The 20087-nt window shown below is 46.9% G+C and overlaps 1 protein-coding gene across 8 annotated transcripts in view; it reads right to left on the reverse strand.

Annotated features, from left to right (window-relative positions):
* adgrg6 (adhesion G protein-coupled receptor G6) overlaps nt 1-20087 on the reverse strand; it is a 157356-nt gene that overhangs the window by 37620 nt on the left and 99649 nt on the right. For all 8 annotated transcript variants that reach the window (XM_070889080.1, XM_070889081.1, XM_070889082.1 and 5 more), the window contains 8 exons: nt 19932-19994; nt 18259-18401; nt 12358-12472; nt 10968-11089; nt 9778-9982; nt 6650-6815; nt 3720-3863; nt 997-1110 (listed from right to left, as the gene is read on the reverse strand). In XM_070889080.1, coding sequence (XP_070745181.1) covers nt 997-1110; nt 3720-3863; nt 6650-6815; nt 9778-9982; nt 10968-11089; nt 12358-12472; nt 18259-18401; nt 19932-19994 — 1072 coding nt within the window. The remainder of the gene's footprint in view (nt 1-996; nt 1111-3719; nt 3864-6649; nt 6816-9777; nt 9983-10967; nt 11090-12357; nt 12473-18258; nt 18402-19931; nt 19995-20087) is intronic.

Genomic DNA, 20087 nt, shown 5'->3' on the forward strand with positions numbered 1-20087 from the left:
CGCCAATGAAGAGACGGTCATTTGGATGAGTTATCAGAGGCAGCCAATGCCCTTGGAAACATACCCCACAGCTGGGATCGTTCTCCTTAGAGCAGAGAAGATTAAATCGAGGTGTTGGGAGGGGTTTTGATAGAGTAAAGACAGAGAAACTGTTTCCACTGGCAGGAGGCTCGGTTAGCAGAGAACACAGATTTAAGGTAATTGGCAAAAGAACCCGAGGGGAGATGAGGAGAATTATTGTTTTTACATGAGTTATGATCTGGAGTCCACTGCCTGAAAGGGTGGTGGAAACAGATTCAATCGTAACTTTCAGAAGGCAATTAGATAAATTCTTGAAGAGGAAAAATGTGTAGGTCCCTGGGGAAAGAGAAGAGGGGAGTGGGACTAATTGGATCACTCTTTCAATGAGCTGTCACTGGCACGATGGGCCGAATGGCCTCCTTCTGTGATGCAGTGGGTAGCACACTCTCCTCTGATGCAGAAGGTTGTGGGTTCAAATCCCACTCCAGGCGCTTGAGCACATAAATCCAGGCTGACACTCCAGTGCTGCACTGTCGGAGGTGCCATCTTTTGGATGAAACGTTAAACCCATCTGCCCTCTCAGGTGGGCAGAAAAGATCCCAAGGCACTATTCGAAGACGAGCAGGAGAGTTATCTCTGGTGTCCTGTCCAATATTTATCCCTCAATCAACATCACAAAAACAGTTTATCTGGGTCATTATCACATTGCTGTTTGTGGGAGCTTGCTGTGTGCAAATTAGCTGCCGTGTTTCCCACATTGCAACAGTGACTGACTACACTCCAAAAGTACTTAATTGGTTATAAAGCGCTTTGAGACGTCCCCTGGTCATGAAAGGTGCTATATAAATGGAAGTCTTTCTTTCTTTCCGTCAATGCCTTCAGTAGTTCAGGGGAGTACATTACAAAAAATAAAGAATTTTGACACTGATGGCATCTCAGGAATGAATGCAGTCACCTGCTACAGGCTGATCTTACCTCAGGCTGCCTGTGTTTTATTCTGATCTTGACTGGGTTGGAGAGGTTATTGATACTGATGTTTCCCACACTGCTCGCAATCACGAAACTCTGCAGAGCAAATCCTCCTGGGTCCTATCAAATTAGGGGAGAAACACTCAAAATGGGACTCTCAAAATGTTGCAGAAATATCAACTTAAAAAAAAATTAGTTCCTGGGATGTGGGCGTCGCTGGCAAGGCCGGCATTTATTGCCCATCCCTAATTGCCCTTGGTGGTGAGCCGCCTTCTTGAACCGCTGCAGTCCGTGTGATGAAGGTGCTCCCACAGTGCTGTTAGGGAGGGAGTTCCAGGAGTTGGACTCACCAACGATGAAGGAAGTCAGGATGGTGTGTGACTTGGAGGGGAACGTGGAGGTGGTGGTGGTGGTGGTCCCATGCGCCTGCTGCCCTTGTCCTTCTAGTGGTAGAGGTCACGGGTTTGGGAAGTGAACTGAACTGGGCAATGTAATGCAAGGTCACAAAGACCTGTTTCTGATGGATTACCTCCCATCCATTGATCACCTCTAACCAGCCCCACCAGTCGCCCAATATCGCGAGTGATCACCAGGGTCAGATGTGCTGTTCTGATTACAATGTTGGTGGGGAAAAAATGCAAGCCTTATAATTCCATCCAGAGACAGGCACAGCAGCAAGTTACTAAAAAAGAGTCAAGGAAAGAGATAGTTAGGGAGGGAGGGAGGGAGGGAGAGAGTGAAAGACAGGTTGAGAGAGATGGGAAACCAAGAGAGACTGAGAGATAGAGAAACAGTTAGATTGAGAGAGAAGGGAATCACAGTCAGACAGAGAGATGGGGAGAGAGAGTTTGACTGAGAGATAGTGAGATGGAATCAGACAGAGAAATGCAAACGTGTCAGATTGAGAGAGATGGGGAAAACAGAGAGAGAGAGAGAGAGAGAGAGAGAGAGAGAACCAGTCAGTTTGAGAGAGATGGAGAAAACAGAGAGAGCGAGAGAGAGACTGAGAGAGAGAGAACAGAAAAGAGAGAGAGAGACTGAGAGAGAGAGAGAACCAGTCAGATTGAGAGATAGGAAAACAGAGAGGGAGAGAGGGGGGGGGGGGGGGGTGCAGGAACCAGTCAGATTGAGAGAGATGGGGAAATCAGAGAGGGAAAGAGGGGGGTGGGGGTGCGGGAACCAGTCAGATTGAGAGAGATGGGGAAATCAGAGAGAGAGTGAGACTGAGAGCGATAGAGAACCAGTCAGATTGAGAGAGATGGGGAAGAGAGAGAGAAAGAGAGAGACTGAGGGACAGAGAGAGAGAGAGGACCAGTCAGATCGAGAGAGATAGGAAAAGAGAGAGAGAGAGATAGGGAGAAAGAGTCAGATTGAGAAATAAAAAGCTGGAATCAGTAAAAGTGACCATGAAGTTGTCGGATTGTCATAAAAACCCAACTGGTTCACTCACGTCCTTTAGGGAGGGAAACTTGCCGTCCTTACCCAGTCTGGGCCTATATGTGACTCCAGTCCAACACCACAGTGGTGGACTCTCAATTGCCTTCTGAAGTGACCTAACGAGCTCGAGGCAACTAGGGGATGGGCAATAAATGCCGGCCTGGCCAGCGATGCCCACATCCTGAAAATGAACTAAAACAAGAACGAACTCTCTGTGTTTCTTGTCAGGCAGGAGATAGTTAGTCCGGGTCAACGCTCCCCCCAGGGTCAACACGGGACTATGCGGTGAACAGCGAGTCCCACACAGACCGCTCGCCAGCTGTTCCATTAGGAAATGATACCGCACATGCACAGCCACACAACAGATTTAAAGGGACCGCGCACCAAACATAAAAATCCGAGAGGATGCCGGCCAGTGTTCCTGCTGGATTAAGGCTCGGTTGTGATGCTCCCTATTGGTCATCATCATAGGCGGTCCCTCGTATCGAGGATGACTTGCTGCCACGCCAAAAATGGACGTGTTCAATGAGTTCACAGGTGTTTCAATGAAGGACCTGACATTCCAGGTCCGGAACGACATGTTGAAGGGTGGAAGATGCCTGTGCGTGAATTTTTTTAACGTGTGGTGGCCGTTGCACACCAGCCACCACACGGGCTTGACAGAGCTAGGTCTTGGCAAGGATTGACCAAGACGACTGGCGACCAGCTCTGCTGCACGGACCTAGTGCGCACACATATCGCAGTGTGGGCTGGGCCCGTGCTGCCCCCTGGGCCCCCCAAAACTCGCCTCTCCTGGGTCCCGATCACATCGCTCCACGATCTCTCGCCGCTCCTTCGCCCCGACCTCGTAGCTCCTGCTGTAGCTGCCCACGCTCCAATCAGCAACCTGGATTTTGGTGACGTCCAATCCAGTCGCCCTCTTCACAGCCATCGCTCTCCCAGCACACGCTGTAGCTTGAAGCGGCATGTTCCTTTGTAGGCCCCGACCTGCTGATGGCCCTTGCAGGTCGGGGCCACCACGCCGAATGCCGGGTCAGGCCGCACGCTGATCCTTTGAAGGCCAGCAAGCATCACACGTGAAGTGTGGCCACTTGGGTGAGAGACGGGAGGGATAACGGTACCACCTCCACCAGTCCCAGTGCAACCCGGCTTCAGAGAAATGAGCCAGCACCATCAGGAAAGAAGAGTGGGGAGGGGGGGGGGGGAATATTGGCGATGGGGGGGGGTGGGGTGGTGGACTACACTCGAACACAACAGACGTAACGTAGGTGCGCTGAGCGCTTGTTCCTCGCCTGAAAGAGTCCCGTTTTACTGAAGAAGGCGAACTGAGTCCTCGAGACCGCGCTGAGCTCGTCATCGGTCAGCTGTTCCAAAAGGTCAGGGGGCAACTCGATATCAGCCAGGGGCTCACCCCCGGGGTCCCCTTCAAAATTAACCTGCGGGAGAGAATGTTAGAAGCATCAGTCACACTGTGACTATGAAGGGGGTCATGACCTCTGAGAACCGTTAACCCACGGAGCTCATCGTTCATCCTCAGCCCTTCTACCCCCCCACACCCGCTTCAGCCATGGACTCGCGTTGCCCGCATTGCTTTATTGAGGAGGGAGTTACGTCACAAGGCCCCCATTTTAGAGAGGAAGGCTCACCCACGAGGGGCTCTCCACATCAAAGTGTTTAAGGTGTTGGATGGGGGGGGGGCAGATCAAATGGCCTGAATGGTGTCGAGCTTGTTGAGTGTTGTTGGAGCTGCACTCATCCAGGTAAATGGAGAGTGTTCCAGCACACTTGTGCCTTGTAGATGGTGTAAAGAAAGGCTTTGAGGAGTCAGGAGGTGAGGCATTTGCCACAGAATACCCAGCCTCTGACCTGCTCTAGTAGCCACGGCTCTTGTGGGAGGACAGGATCGGGTCTGGCTGAGGTGTTCCGAAAGACCAAATTGCCTGCTTGCCCTCCATGTTGAGTTGCAGATGGGAAATGATCAATTGGCCAAAAGCCTGAGCCCATGGACGCTTAGCCCAACACGAGGTAGAACCTTCAGGTAGAGGAGGGGAGGGATAACATTGGAGGGAAACCCCACTCACAGAATGAGCAGTGTTACAGTAAGATAATGGCCCAGAATTTGCGGTAAGAGGCGAATTGATGGCACTCGCTGCTGACCATGCAGAAAGCTGCCCACAAAGGTCCAGCGATCTCTGTGGCGTGAGTCTGAGCTCTCCCCACCTTTGTTTGAATCTGCCGCCAAATCAAGCGAATCCTAAGTGTCTAGCAACAGTGGTGTTACCAAGCTGGACAAGCAGCCAATCACACTGAAGAATTTTCATAGACAGCAAACCAGGAAATTAAATTGCACAGAATCTAATTTACTTTCTATAAACTTTGCAGAGAGCGAAATAAAGATTGGGACATGTGCATAGGATTAATGTAGAAGCTGAAAATGTCATAAACAAACTTTAAAAACTGCATAACTTGTAATTCTTAATCATATTAATGTAAAAATGTGACATTCCACAAATATAAAAATAAAAACTCAAGACCAGAACAGTACACCGTTAAAAACTCAGTTACACATCTTTCAACAAGGCTTCAAGTTTTAGGGCGTTTTTAACATCGATATTCCATTATAAAAGGGGATGTTTTCATCCTTATATGTGATTTCAACTGAGTACTGGCCCTGGGCAGTTCAAGAGCGTAGCCTATGGCAGAGTAGGGAATGACTGACCACAATTTCAGGGTATCCACTTCTATCTGCGCATGCGCTCGATCCTAAAGTTGAATTTAGTTTCAGAGGGCGAACGCTGACATTTTCACAGTCATTGCCACCGCAAAACCTGGCCTGAAACTTTTCATTGCCAACATATTGCATGCAGTTCTGGTCGCCGTATTATAGGAAGGATGTGATTCCACTGGAGAGGGTGCAGAGGAGATTTACTAGGATGCTGCTTGGAATGGAGAATCTTAGTTATGAGGACAGATAGGGTAGGCTGGGTTTGTTCTCATTGGAACAGAGGAGGTTGAGGAGAGACCTCATTGAGATGTACAAAATATTGAGGGGCCTGGAGATAGTGGATAGCGAGGGCCTATTTCCACTGGTGGAGGGGTCTATTACGAGGGGGCATAGTTTTAAGGTGGTTGTGGAAGGTTCAGAGGGGATTTGAGGGGGGGGTGCTTCTTCACATAGAAAGTGGTGGGGGTCTGGAACTCACTGCCTGGAAGGATGGTGGATGCAGTTACCCTCACCACATTTAAAAGGTGGTTGGATGAGCACTTATCCTGCAGGGTTACGGACCTAGAGCTGGTAATTGGGATTAGACTGGATAACTTCTTGTTGGCTGGTGCCGATATAATGGTAACTATTGCAAGGAATCGAATATGGCCAGGGTGATCTCCTGGACTAGTTTCGACCACCTGGATGGGTCGGAGAGGAATTTTCCCAGATTTTTATTTTCCCCAATTGGCCTGGGTTTTTAAATCTGATTTTTGCCTCTCCCAGGCGATCATATGGCTCTGGTTGAGGTGGAGTGGAGAATGTTTCAGTGTAAGGGGTGTTGCAGTTGTGTGAGGTGGAATGGTTGGGCTGGGTGCTCTTTGCCTTTCCGTCATTGTTCATTGGTTTATATGTAACTTTTAGGGCTGCTGACCAAGGGCCGTGCGGCTCTTTGTCGGCCGGTGCGGACACAATGGACCGAAATGGTCTCCTTCTGCGCTGTAAATTTCTATATTTCTAGATTCTCGCTAGAGTTTAGAAGAATGAGAGGTAATTTCATTTAAACATACAAAATTCTTACAGGGCTTGACAGGGTAGATGCAGGGAGGATGTTTCCCCTGGCTGGGGAGTCTAGAACCAGGGGTCACAGTCTCAGAATCAGGGGTTTGTCATTTAGGACTGAGATGAGGAGAAATTTCTTCACTAAGAGGGTGATGAATCTTTGGAATTCTCTACCCCAGAGGGCTGTGGAGGCTCAGTCGTTGAGTATATTCAAGACAAGAGATCGATAGATTTTTGGATATTGAGGGAATCAAGGGATATGGGGATCAGGTGGGAAAGTGGAGTTAAGGTAGAAGATCAGCCATGATCTCATTGAATGGCAGAGCAGGCTCGAGGGGCCGAATGACCTACTCCTGCTCCTATTTCTTATATTCCGTAAAGCACAGTTATTCTAAGCGTCATTAGTTGTGATTTTACTGTCCTGTCCATGGTGTGTTTTCAGTCACAGTGCCTTACCTCCAGCTCAGAGTCCGCATTCTGAGAGCCCACACTGAACGATGTCCCGGTGTAATTCCCAGAGTCGACGGCGGAGATCCCAATGGCCAGGTTCCGGGTGGTGATGCTCACTGATGGCCCAGTGAAGATCAGCTTGATGGCCAAATGGTCTACGGTATTCAAAGCCCTGCACGTGAAAGAAACACGCAAGCAAAGCGTGATCAGGACTGAACTTAAGTGACAGCCGTGACTCAGTGGGTAGCACTCCTGCCTTGGAGTCAGATGATTTGGCTTCAGGTCCCGCTCCAGAGACTTGAGTAATATGATCTAGTCTGCTCTCTCAGGGGAGAGCAAAAGATCCCATGGCACTATTTCGAACCAGAGCAGGGAAGTTCTCCCCAGTGTCCTGGCCAATATTCATCACTAAATCGGATGATACAGTTATTTATTTAATTGCTGTTTGTGGGAGCTTGCTGTGCGCAAATTGGCTGCTGCGTTTCATACATTACAGCAGAGACTACACTCCAAAAGTACTTCATTGGCTGTAAAGCGCTTTGGGACATCCTGAGATCGTGAAAGGCGAGGCCCCGTCTGCTCTCTCAGGCGGACACAAAAGATCCCGTGGTACTTTTTGAAGAAGAGCTGGTGAGGTCTCCTGGGAAATAGTTATCTCTCAACCAACACCACTAGATCAAATTATCTGGTCACGATCTCATTGCCCTTTGTAGGAGCTTGCTGTGTGTAAATTGGTGGCTTTGCTTCCCTACATTACAACAGTGACAACACTTCAAAATTACTTCATTGGCTGTAAAGCGCTTTTAGGAGGTCATGAAAGGCGCTATATAAATGTAAGTTGTCCCTTCTAGCTTCTACCATTGCGACGTGACCCGTTAACCTGTTCTCGAGGCCCCTGATTGTCAACCGGTAAATCTGCTACACAGTGCGAAACCGAGCCAGCAAGGTCCCAGGGCTGAGGCAGCTGATGGGATGGGTTGGAGCACGGGCGTTGACCCTGGCTTGGGACCAAAAGAATCAGCCGTGGAATCTCGCTGCCAAACCCTGCTGGAATGTTCCAGGTCAGGACTCGGCTGCAATGTCCTTATTCTGACCCCACCCTAGTAGTCAAAGAGCCTGCCGGCACAGACTGTCCTGGAGCAGGGAAAATGCCCGGGCGTGCAGAGGGCTATTGTGAACTTGTACCCCAACCACAGGCAGTACCTACAGGAGGAACTATCGCCCAGAAATCCCGGCCTCCCTGGCATCCAACTTACGGAGTTCCCATTATTATGAATGAGAACATACTTTACCTGATTGGCTGCCCAGAGCCATGTGACTGCAGCTCCAGCCCTGCGCATGTCCTGACGTGCATGCAGTGGAGGCCTCAAGATCGGGAACTCGCATGGGCACAGCAGGAACAGGTAAGTGCGCATCTTTAACTTTGTCCTTTGATCGCGGGAAGCAGCCAACCGGGATTTTGGGACAATTATGTTTTTTTTGGATGTGTGTGGGTTTTGTGAAGGTCGAGGGTCATCATTGTCTCTTTGATGCCCATCTTCCCAGGCCACACGTCTATGGCTACCGACTAGTGCTTCTGTATAGGGTATTGGTGAGGCCACACCTGGAGTACTGCGTGCAGTTTTGATCACCTTACTTAAAGAAGGATATACTGGCTTTGTAGGGGGTACAGAGACGATTCACTAGGCTGATTCCGGAGATGAGGGGGTTACCTTATGATGATAGATTGAGTAGACTGGGTCTTTACTCGTTGGAGTTCAGAAGGATGAGGGGTGACCTTATAGAAACATTAAAAATAATGAAAGGGATAGACAAGATAGAGGCAGAGAGGTTGTTTCCACTGGTCGGGGAGTCTAGAACTAGGGGGCACAGCCTCAAAATACGGGGGAGCCAATTTAAAACTGAGTTGAGAAGGAATTTCTTCTCCCAGAAGATTGTGAACCTGTGGAATTCTCTGCCCAAGGAAGCAGTTGAGGCTAGCTCATTGAATGTATTCAAGTCACAGATAGATAGATTTTTAACCAATCAGGGAATTAAGGGTTACCCCACCAGCCTCAACGTTCAACGGATCATCCTCCGCCATTTCCCCCACCTCCAGCGTGATCCCACCACCAATCACAACTTCCCCTCCCCTCCCCACTCAGCATTCCGAAGGGACCGCTCCCTCCGTGACACCCTGGTCCACTCCTCAATCACCCCAACGCTCCCTCCCCTTCCCACGGCACCTTCCCAAACAAGCGCAGGAGATGCAACACCTCCCCTTTTACCTCCTCCCTTCCCACTGTCCAGGGCCCCAAACACTCCTCCTAGGTGGAAACAGCGATTTACTTGTACTTCTTGCAGTTTAGTATACTGTACCCTCTGCTCACGATGCAGTCTCCTCTACATTGGGGAGACCAAACGCAGATTGGGTGACCGCTTTGCAGAATGCCTCCCTGAGCGTGAGCGTGACCCTGAGCTTCCGGTCGCCTGTCACTTTAATGCTCCACCCCAACTCTGACCTCTCCGTCCTCGGCCTCCTATACTGATCCAACGAAGCTCAACATAAGCTCGAGCGACAGCACCTCATCTTTAGGCACTTTACAGCCTTCTGGACTCAACATCGAGTTCAACAATTTCAGACCATAACCTCTGCCCCTATTTTTTTTTTCCACATGGCAGCTGTTGATGATTTTGCTGTTGTCATTTGCACCTCCTCTAGACCCATCTTTTGTTTCTTTACTTGTCCCATTACCATCTCCTTTTGCCTCGCCCCATCATTCCTTTTGTCATTTAATCTCTCCTGCCTTCCACCCGATCACAGACCTTCCCTTTTGCTCTTTCCTCCCCTCCCCTCCCCCCCCTTTCCCTGCCCCTGCACTTGCTTAAAAATCCATTACGTCGCTAAGTTTTTCCAGTTCTGACGAAGGGTCATCGACCCGAAACGCTAACTCTCTTTCTCTCCCCTCAGATGCTGCCTGACCCGCTGAGTAGCCCCAACATTTTCTGTTTTTATTAAGGATAGATTAGACATGGGTAACGATGGAGCTTGTTCGGACAAGGTCCTTCCGTCACGCCATATTTTCCTACATATTCTCCATCAGCAGAGGAACAGATACATCCATCGACGGCAGTTACGCCCGAGAGGTACTCACAGTTGGGAGGACGCGACGAGCGCGGTGTCGGAGCTCGATAGAATATTGGACAGAACCGTCAGCACCGTCGACGCCAAGGATGAGTTAATCTCCGACACGATTACGATCTGCTTCAGTGTCTCCACCAGTTTATCCACTTCTTCTCGGGTGAGATTCTTGTCCGCGGTGAAATCGAGGAGCTGATTGGCTACGTCAGCTGCGTTATCTGCAGCAGGGAACAAAAAATATTAAGAGGAATTCTAGCAGTGGAGGATCATGGGGAGGTCAGCGCAGGATCATGGGAAGGATCATGGGGAGGTCAGGTGAAATGCAGCGCAGGTGCACCTGTACTTATGCAACAAGGTGTGCACAGTTGTGTCTGCACATCTGCATAATATTTATGCATGTGTGCACTTTAACGTGCAGCAAGTGTGCTGCAATAGTACAATATTGTATGTTATGTGTGTGTATTAACATAGTACTTGCATGCACCTAGATTAGAGTATGTATATCATAGAAACTCCATTTTCACCATCATGGAGTGAACCCATCCTCGAGTATAATGCAGGTTGGTGGGGAATGGGGAATGGGGATCGGGGGGGATCGTGGATCGATGGGGAACGGGGGGATCGGTGGGGATCAGTGGGGATCGGGGGAGGATCGGTGGGGAACAGTGGAACGGTGGGCAACGGGGGAACGGTGGGCAACGGGGGAACGGTGAATGGTGGAGAATGGGGGGGATCGGAGAGTTCAATGGTACTGCATTGTATGAATGATTGTTTACCCAAGTGTTGGCTGCCGTTATTATTCTGGATCGGTTTTATCCCCCCGATGCTTTTTGTCTCCTGCCCTCCCCTCCTGAAGGTTCCTGGACGGGCGCGCTGTCACGGTGCTGGGTATCGTCGGACACCACACCCAAATAGGAAGTGACAGTCCCCATCAGAAGGCTATTCGACTGTGGGAGCCTCACAGCCAGGTCTGTTCCCGGCCAGCTGCCTTTGCCGGTGGTCACTGGATAGCGATCAGGAGCAGTAACCCGGGCTGATTTGTTACCCCCTGCCTAGCCCAATTGTTGGATCCAGCTATCACACAGGCACAGACCAGCGATGAATCCTGGGAGCTTCCTGTCCCATAAAGCTCAGACGCAGATGCTTGCCCACTGACCCATCCTTCCTGGAGAAGCAGAGCAGTCGGCGACTGATTGCAATTACCTGCAGACACTTCTGGAATGTTTTCAATGTCACTGCCATTTGGGTTGGCTGTCGGAACTATCAAACAGTTGCTCAGGTCCGGTGGCCTCCAGTAAGACGTGTAGTTCTGCATGTTTAATTCACTGAATAATCAAACAAAGAACTATTATTCTATGTACAGAAATCACAAAAACTAATGGACAGGTACCAACATTTTTTCAAAAAGGCGTGTGCAATGTTACCATTTATCTAAAGGGGGTAGGACTACAAAGGGTTAGAAGTTATTCGAAACTTGTCTAAAGCCCTTGGATACCAGGACCCAAAGGGTTAAATTACGAGGACAGGTTGCATAGACTAGGCTTGTGTTCCCTCAAATAGAGAAGACTACGGGTGATCTGATCGAGGTGTTTATGATGATTAAAGGATTTGATAGGAGAGAAACGATCTCCGCTGGTGGGGAGCGGGAGGGAGGGGGGAATCCAGAACAAGGGGGCATAACCCTAAAATTAAAGCTGGGACGTTCAGGTGTGGTGTCAGGATGCTCTTGTTCACAGAGGGTAGTGGACCCCTTGCCAAAGAGCTGTTGAGGCTGGGGGTCAATTGAAACTCAATTTGTAAATCCTTGCCTTTAGTAGCAAAAACGTCGATTTAAATTTTTTAAAATTTATATGTAATTAATAAATAATAATACTGAAATAGCCCCTTGTCACATTGTCAAAGCATTGAAAAATGCCAAGATACATAGAGAGGAAGGCCCTCCTAGCTCATCCACCCTGTGAGACCTCGCAGTGCACCTGCTGAGGAATCCAGCTTATCTGGAGATTGATATATTTTTGTTGGGTAAGGGTACTCAGGGATATGAAACCAAGGCAGGTAGATGGAGTTCAGATCAGCCGTGGTCTCACTGAATGGCTTGTCGGGCTGAATGGCCTCCTCCTGTTCCGATTTTATCCATTGCGTTTTATATCGTCATTGCGAGAGAAAGATTCTTTCCCCTTTTTCCACCACTGTAACAGTCACTGCACTGACCCCGGACTCCTCTTCCAAGAATACGGGGCTCGGGGTCAAACGTGAGGAGGTTTTTCCACGCCAAAGCGTGTTCGTCACGTGGAACTGACTAGTCGTCGAGGTCGTGGAGGCAGGAACATTGGAATCGCTGAACACATAGCCGGATACTGCAAGACGGAACTGTTAGGTCTTTCAGGGTGGATGAGCGAGGATGGTTTCCTCGATGTCTCTTGGCATTGTAAGGTCCTTACAACTATCAAAGAGGATGAAGGGCGACTTGCACCTCATCTGTCTGGGCTGAGCTGAAAGTACAGTGGTGTAATCCTCCACACCACACACACCTCTAACGCAGCCCTTTATTTTAAACAATTAAGCAGTGTGAAAAGAATATAATCGACATTACCATTTCCTGCTTGCGTATTGGCCTTGATTCGAGAGGCAGCGCAGATGTTGGATGGTCATTGGCCTGGTGTCTTCCCAGATATATTGAGCAGGTTTTTCCTCCAATGAGCAGTTCACTGTGGATAAAGTGTCAAACACAGGGGGAAATCAATAGTTAACAGCGTTAAAGGAGCAATGCCTCAAGGAACGACATATGTGGTAGAGCAAAGGGATTTCGGTGCCCTTGTACACAGGTCATTACCAGAGCACAGGTCGAACAAGGACTCAAAAAGGCTCATGGAATGTTGGCCTTTATCTCAAGGGGGGTTGATACACAAAAGTGAAGAAGTAATAGAGTGCTTACAGCCTTGGTCAGACCTCCTGCGAGAACTGCATTCCGTTTTCGACATTGACTCTCGATAAGGATATATTGGCCTTGTGGGGGGTTCAGCACAGATTTGCCAGAATTATGTCAGGGCTTAAAGGGTTAAATTATGAGGACAGGTTTCACAAGCCAATTGTATTACCCTAGAATTTTAGAAGGTTGAAGTTTGGTATCAAATTGAAAACAAAGGCATACAATGTTACGAAGAATAGTGGGAGGTCAGAAGATCGGGAAATTCTTAGAAACCAGCGATTAAAAAAATAAGAGAGAGAGAGAAGATTGTTATTATATTTCTTGCTAGTTTACTCTCATAAACTGTCAGTAAGAGCTTCTAGAGGTATATAAAAAGGAAGAGAGTAGCTAAACTAAACATTGGTCCCTTAGAGGATGAGACTGGGGAATTAATAATGGGAAGCAGGTAAATGGCAGAGACTTTGAACAAATATTTTATATCGGTCTTCACAGTAGAAGATACTAAAACCATTCCAATAATTGATCATTGATAATCAAGGGGCTATTGGGAGGGGGGATCTTAAAATAATCACTATCACTAGAGAAAAAGTACTAGGCAAACTAATGGGAGTAAAGGTGGACAAGTCCCCTGGACCTGATGGACTGCATTCTAGGGTCTTAAAAGAAGTAGCTGCAGAGATAGTGGATGCATTGGTTGTAAACTACCAAAAGTCCCAGTGGATTGGAAAACCACAAATATAACACCCCTATTTAAGAAAGGAGGGAGACAGAAAGCAGGAAACTATAGACCGGTTAGCCTAACATCTATCATTGGGAAAATGCTGGAGTCCATTATTAAGGAAGTAGTAATGCAGCCAAGCAGAGCCAGCATGGTTTGATGAAAGTAAAATCATATTTGACAAATTTGCTGGAGTTCTTTGAGGATGTAATGAGCAGGGTTGATAAAGGGGAACCAATAGATGTCGTGTATTTGAATTTCCTGAAGGCATTCGATAAGGTGCCACATAAAAGGTTACTTCACAAGATAAGAGCTCACGGGGTTGGTGGTAATATATTAGCATGGATAGAGGATTGGTTAACTGACAGAAAACAGAGAGTCGGGATAAATGGGTCATTTTCAGGTTGGCAAACAGTAACTAGTGGGGTGCTGCAGGGATCGGTGCTGGGGCCTCAACTATTTACAATAATAGTAATAACTTTTATTTATATAGCGCCTTTAACGTAGTAAAATGTCCCAATGCACTTCATAACAGTCTTACAACACGTTAGAAATTGACACGGGAGGGAAAGAGAAAAAGTGGGAGAAGGAAGTGTACAAGAGATAAACGGCTCGGGTCTGAAGTGGCATGTGAAAAAGACTAAAAAAAAAGAAATTCAAATTACATTGTAAATAATACAAAAAGGAGTATACAATAGTAAAATCAGTATAATAAAGATTAATTATGATTAAACAGAATTAATATATACAATAATTATACATTAAGTTAAAATTAGAAAATCAGCAATTGAAGCAAATTAAATAGGTTTTTAGCTTTCTTTAAAATTCATTCCCTGTCCATTGATTCAAAAAATATGGAAGAACCAATCACCGTCCTCCATCCTTGTGATATCATGATGTCATTACTTTAAATTTCTCATTTTGTCCCCTTGAGAGGTCCGTTGAGGCTCCAGGCTCAAAACTCCCCCCAGCTACTCCAGGCTCAAAACTCCCCCCAGCTACTCCAGGCTCAAAACTCCCCCCAGCTACTCCAGGCTCAAAACTCCCTCCTGCTGCTCCTGGAGCAGCTTGAGGACGTTACAAAAAAAGCTGTTCCCTGACAACGGAGGCAGCTTGAATCTGGAGCAAATGGAGGGAGTTTTCTCCCTCCAGCTGCTCCAGACTCAAGCTGCCTCCGTTGTCAGGGAGCAGCTTTTTTTGAAACTCCCTCAATCTGCTCCAGCCTTGAGCTGCCTCCGTTGTCAGGGTGCAGCTTTTTTTGAAACTCCCTCAACCTGCTCCAGCCTTGAGCTGCCTCCGTTGTCAGGGAGCAGCTTTTTTTATGATCTAATTTATTGACTTGGATGAAGGGACCGAGTGTAATGTAGCCAAATTTGCTGATGGTAGGAAATTGTGAGGAGGACACAAACAATCTGTAATGGGATATAGACAGACTATGTGAGTGGGCAAAAATTTGGCAGATGGAGTATAATGTGGGAAAATGTGAGGTTATCCACGTTGATAGGAAAAAAAAAATATATGATTTAATTGGGGAGAAATTACAAAATGCTGCGGTACAGCGGGATCTGGGGGTCCTTGTACATAAAAACACAAAAGGTTAGTATGCAGGTACAGCAAGTAATCAGGATGGCAAATGGAATGTTGGCCTTTATTGCAAGGGGGATAGAGTATAAAAGCAGTGAAGTCTTGCTACAACTGTACAGGGTATTGGTGAGACCACACTGAGAGTACTGCGACAGTTTTAGTCTCCTTATTTAAGGAAGGATATACCTGCATTGAAGGCTGTTCAGAGAAGGTTCACTAGGTTGATTCCCGAGATGAAGGGGTTGTCTTATGAAGGAAGGTTGAACAGGTTCGGTCTATACTCATTGGAGTTTAGAAGAATGAGAGGTGATCTTATTGAAACATATAAGATTCTGAGGGGGCTTGACAGGGTAGATTCAGAGAGGATGTTTCCCCTCGTGGGGGAATCTAGAACTAGGGGGATAGATTCAGAATAAGGGGTCGCCCATTTAAAACGGAAATGAGGAGGAATTTCTTCTCTCTGAGGGTCGTGAATCTTTGGAATTCTCTATCCCGGAGAGCTGTGGAGGCTGGGACATTGCATATATTTAAGGTGTAGATAGACAGATTTTTGAACGATAATGGAAACAAGGGTTATGGGGAGCGGGCGGCGAAATGGAACTGAGTCCATGATCAGATCAGCCATGATCTTATTAAATGGCGGAGCAGGCTCGAGGGGCCAAATGGCCTACTCCTGCTCCTATTTCTTATGTTCTTATGAAGGGTGATCTAACGGAGGTGTTTAAAATGATAGAGATTTCATTAGGTAGATATTTAGGGAACTATTTTCTCTGGTGGGGGAATCCCGAACAAGGAGACACAATCTTAAAATAGACTCAGGCCGTTTAGGAGTGAAATCGGGAAGTACTTTTTCACAGAAAGGACTGTATACACTGGGTCAATTGATAGATTGTTATTCAAGAATTGGTATCAAGGGATATGAAACAAGGGAGTTGAGATTCAAATCAGCCAGGATCTAACTGAATGGCAGAATAGGCTTAAAGGGGCTGAATGGCCTCCTCCTGTTCCGATGTTGCAATATCACTGGGGTGGACAATACAGGGACACTGCAGCACACTGTACTTTAGTGAGACAATGGCCCTGAATTCATGGCCCCCTACGGGTGGGTACAAGGTGCGCACACACACGTAGGGGCCACAGATGTTCTGGGTTTAGGTGTGCAAAACGCATGTGCCTAAACTCGGACAGATCGCACGCATCCAAAAGTAAAGGGCCTCCATGGGCCGAGAGTTGGACTATTTTCCCACCTCCTGCTGAACGAATGCCCTTGAAATGTTTACAACTGATAAAAGTGTAAGGCCTGATTTTATCAGCGTAAAGTACAGAATAATAAATTTTTTTCAATAATTTAAACATGTAACAATCCTGTTAAATAAGGTAAGTTTATTTTTAGACCCGTTAAAATATGTACATTTATTCTTCAAAAAATTTAATTTTTGTCTCAAATAATGAATTAAATTCCATTTGGATTAATTTTAAATGTGTGACTTTTAAAAATTTATCTTAAGTGCTTGCGTGTTTTTGGGAGTATTCCCCATGTGATCCCAGTGATGCGTACGGAGCACAAACGCTGCTGGGATATGTGGGCCTCTACACAAGCCTTCGCGTAGAGGCCCAGAATAGAAGTCTCCAAAACTCCGGGACCATCAGGTACTTTCGTAAAATTTTTTGCTGTTGGAGGCATCCGCCCATGGGAAGCCGCCAACCACAAATTCGGGGTCAATATGCAGTATCGGGCCCAAGATAGTGACATTCTGATTTTAACTTTGGCCTCTATTGATCCCGGAGTGGAACGTGGAATCCACTTAAAGCTACCCCCAGCCCTCGCTGCAAGGGTAAACCTGGTGTTTTCCACAGCACATGTGAAGATAGGACAGTGGGTAGCTCCATGCACGTATACCTTATCAAACCCCTCTCGGGGGTTAATTTGACGCGATTCTTTCAGGAGCTGGGATTGGGGACGATTCTATTTTACAGGGCTCGTTCTGGGATCAGGACAGATTTCATTCTGTTAGCGTTTGGGGCTGGGATTGGGGAATTATTCCACTCCATCACAGGTTGGGTCTAGGTTTGGCATTGATTCATAAGAACTAGGAGCTGGAGTAGGCCATACGGCCCCTCAAGCCTGCTCCGCCATTCAGTAAGATCATGGCTGATCTGATCTTGCTTCAACGCCACTTCCCTGCCTGTTCCTCATAAACCTCGACTCCCCTGTAGTTCGAATCTGTCTATCTCCGCCTTGAATATATTCAATGGCTCAGCTTCCACAGCTCTCTGTTCTATTCCATTCTATTATGGGCTGGTGCTGCTATTAGGAAGGATTCATTCCGTTAGTGTCTGGAACCAGGATTAAGAAAGATTCCAATCTGTTGAGTGTTGAGGCTGTTGGTTGGGATTGATTCCATTCGATGAGGAGTTGGGACTGGAACAGATTGATGCCATGCTGTTCAGCGTTCGGTCTGGGATTTGCATTGATTCATTCAGTTCTGGGTTGGCGCTGACCTTACTTTTGATTGAGTTCAGTGAGGGGTTGCAACTCGCACGGTCCCTGACCTCGCAGAAGCCTGACTTTGGCATTTGCATGAAGCACAGCACTGATCTTAGATTAAAGGAGTAGAATTTCCACAGTGGGAGAAGTAGAGATTTCTCCCAATCATCCACCATAACATCGGAGGGAGATCTGCGGATATTCCGGCAAAGCTGTGGTGAACAATTGGGAGAATCTCCAGTGAAAACAAAATCCACCCTTAAAGATTTAGAAAGAACCGATGAAGACTGGTACTGGAACTGGCAATGGATCTACTCACCATTATCATAAAATCGTAAAATGCACAGCACAGAAACAATCCATTCGGCCCAATGGGTCTGTGCCGGTGTTTATGCTCCAAACGAGCTCCCTCCCCTCTTTATCTCACCCTAATAGCATACCCTTCTATTCCTTTCCCCCTCATGTCTTTATCTAGCTTCCTCTCAAATGCATCCACGCCCGCTGTGGCAGTGAGTTCCACATTCTCACCACTCTCTGGGAAAAGAAGTTTCTCCTGAATTGCTTATTGGATTTATTTACATCTTCTCTACGTCTACCCTACATTATGTTAAAGACCTCTATCAGGTCACCCCTCAGTCTTCTCTGTTCTGGAGAAAAGCGCCCCAGCGTGTTCAGTCTTTCCTGATAGAAGGGAACAATTCAGCCCATTGTGCCTGTGCTGATTACTTTTTCAGCGGAAACAATAACCAGACTATTGCAAAGTGAATTCACTTACCTACGGGTTGAACCTGAATGGAATCTATGGAAAATCTATTTCCGATGCCTGTAGATTTGATTGTCAGTCTTTCTTGGACTATCCTCTCTTCTAGGTAAATATTTTTGGTAATATTGTAATACAGAATGGCCAGGCAGTCATACCTGAGGAAGAAATATTACATGAGAATTGGAGATGCATTGTGGTTTGGATCAAAACACTACATAGAAACATAGAAACATAGAAAATAGGTGCAGGAATAGGCCATTTGGCCCTTCGAGCCTGCACTGCCATTCAATGATCCCTTGATCCCCCTAGTAGTAAGGACTACATCTAACTCCTTTTTGAATATATTTAGTGAATTGGCCTCAACAACTTTCTGTTGTAGAGAATTCCACAGGTTCACCACTCTCTGGGTAAAGAAGTTTCTCATCATCTTGGTCCTAAATGGCTTACCCCTTATCCTTAGACTGTGACCCCTGGTTCTGGACTTCCCCAACATTGGGAACATTCTTCCTGCATCTAACCTGTCTAAACCCGTCAGAATTTTAAACGTTTCTATGAGATCCTGTGTTTCCTGAATTTCCTGTGACAGTACAGAGGCAGTAAAGAGTCACATACAGGTCAGATCGGGTAAGGGTGGCAGGTTTCCTTCCCTAAAGAGCATTAGTGAACCAGTTGGGTTTTTAAAGACAATCTGACAGCTTCGTGGACACTTCCACTGGTGCCAACTTTCCAGATTTCTTTTAAACCGGATTAAAATTCTCAAGCTACCCATGGTGGGATATGAACTCAGGTTCTTCTGGATTACCAGTCCAGATGTCTGCATTACTAGTCACGTAACCACTACACTGCAATAATAAGCAACAGTCAGGCACAGCAGCGCAGCCATGCCACCCAGTCGCGTCCAGGAAAGATGCGTGTGCTGTGACCGCATAGGACGGAGCGGTTGTTGCGTGTTCCATAAGAAATAGGAACAGGAGTAGGCCATACAGCCCCTTGAGCCTGCTCCGCAATTTAATACGATCATGGACTCAGCTCCACTTCCCTGCCCACACCCATAACCCCTTATCGATTAAGAAACTGTCTATCTCTGTCTTAAATTTATTCAATGACCCAGTCTCCACAGCTCTCTGAGGCAGCGAATTCCACAGATTCACATCCCCCTGAGAGAAGAAATTCCTCCTCATTTCAGTTTTAAATGGGCGGCCCCTTATTCTAAGATTATGCCCCCTATTTCTAGGCTCCCCCATTAGTGGAAATATCCTCTCTGCATCCACCTTGTCAAGCCCCCTCATAATCTTATACATTTTGATAAGATGTCCTCTCATTCTTCTGAATTCCTATGAGTAGAGGCCCAACCTACTCAACCTTTCCTCATAAGTCAACCCCCCACAATCTCCGGAATCAACCGAGTGAACCTTCTCTGAACTGCCTCCAAAGCAAGGATATACTTTCTTAAACATGGAAACCAAAACTGTACGCAGTATTCCAGGTATGGCCTCACAATACCCTGTGTAACTGTAGCAAGATCCCTGCTTTTATACTCCATCCCCCTTTGCAATAAAGGCCAAGATTCCTTTGGCCTTCCTGATCATTTGCTGTACCTGCATATTAATCTTTTGTGTTTCATGCACCGTTCTGAACACTGATGTAGCAATTGAAAGATGGAGTGAAAGATATTTATTTCTTACTTTGTGCTTCCGACTGATCTGGAGACTATCCGGCGTGTTGAAGTTTTGTTGCTGTCGAGAATTCTGACCAGTGACAGAAAAGCATTTTGGTTTATTGAGCAGGATATACAGGGAAAACAAACAGTTGGGTTTTTTACCACAATTCAGCAACCTCGT

This window comes from Pristiophorus japonicus, chromosome 9, assembly GCF_044704955.1.
Source record: "Pristiophorus japonicus isolate sPriJap1 chromosome 9, sPriJap1.hap1, whole genome shotgun sequence".
Classification (NCBI taxonomy): domain Eukaryota; kingdom Metazoa; phylum Chordata; class Chondrichthyes; family Pristiophoridae; genus Pristiophorus; species Pristiophorus japonicus.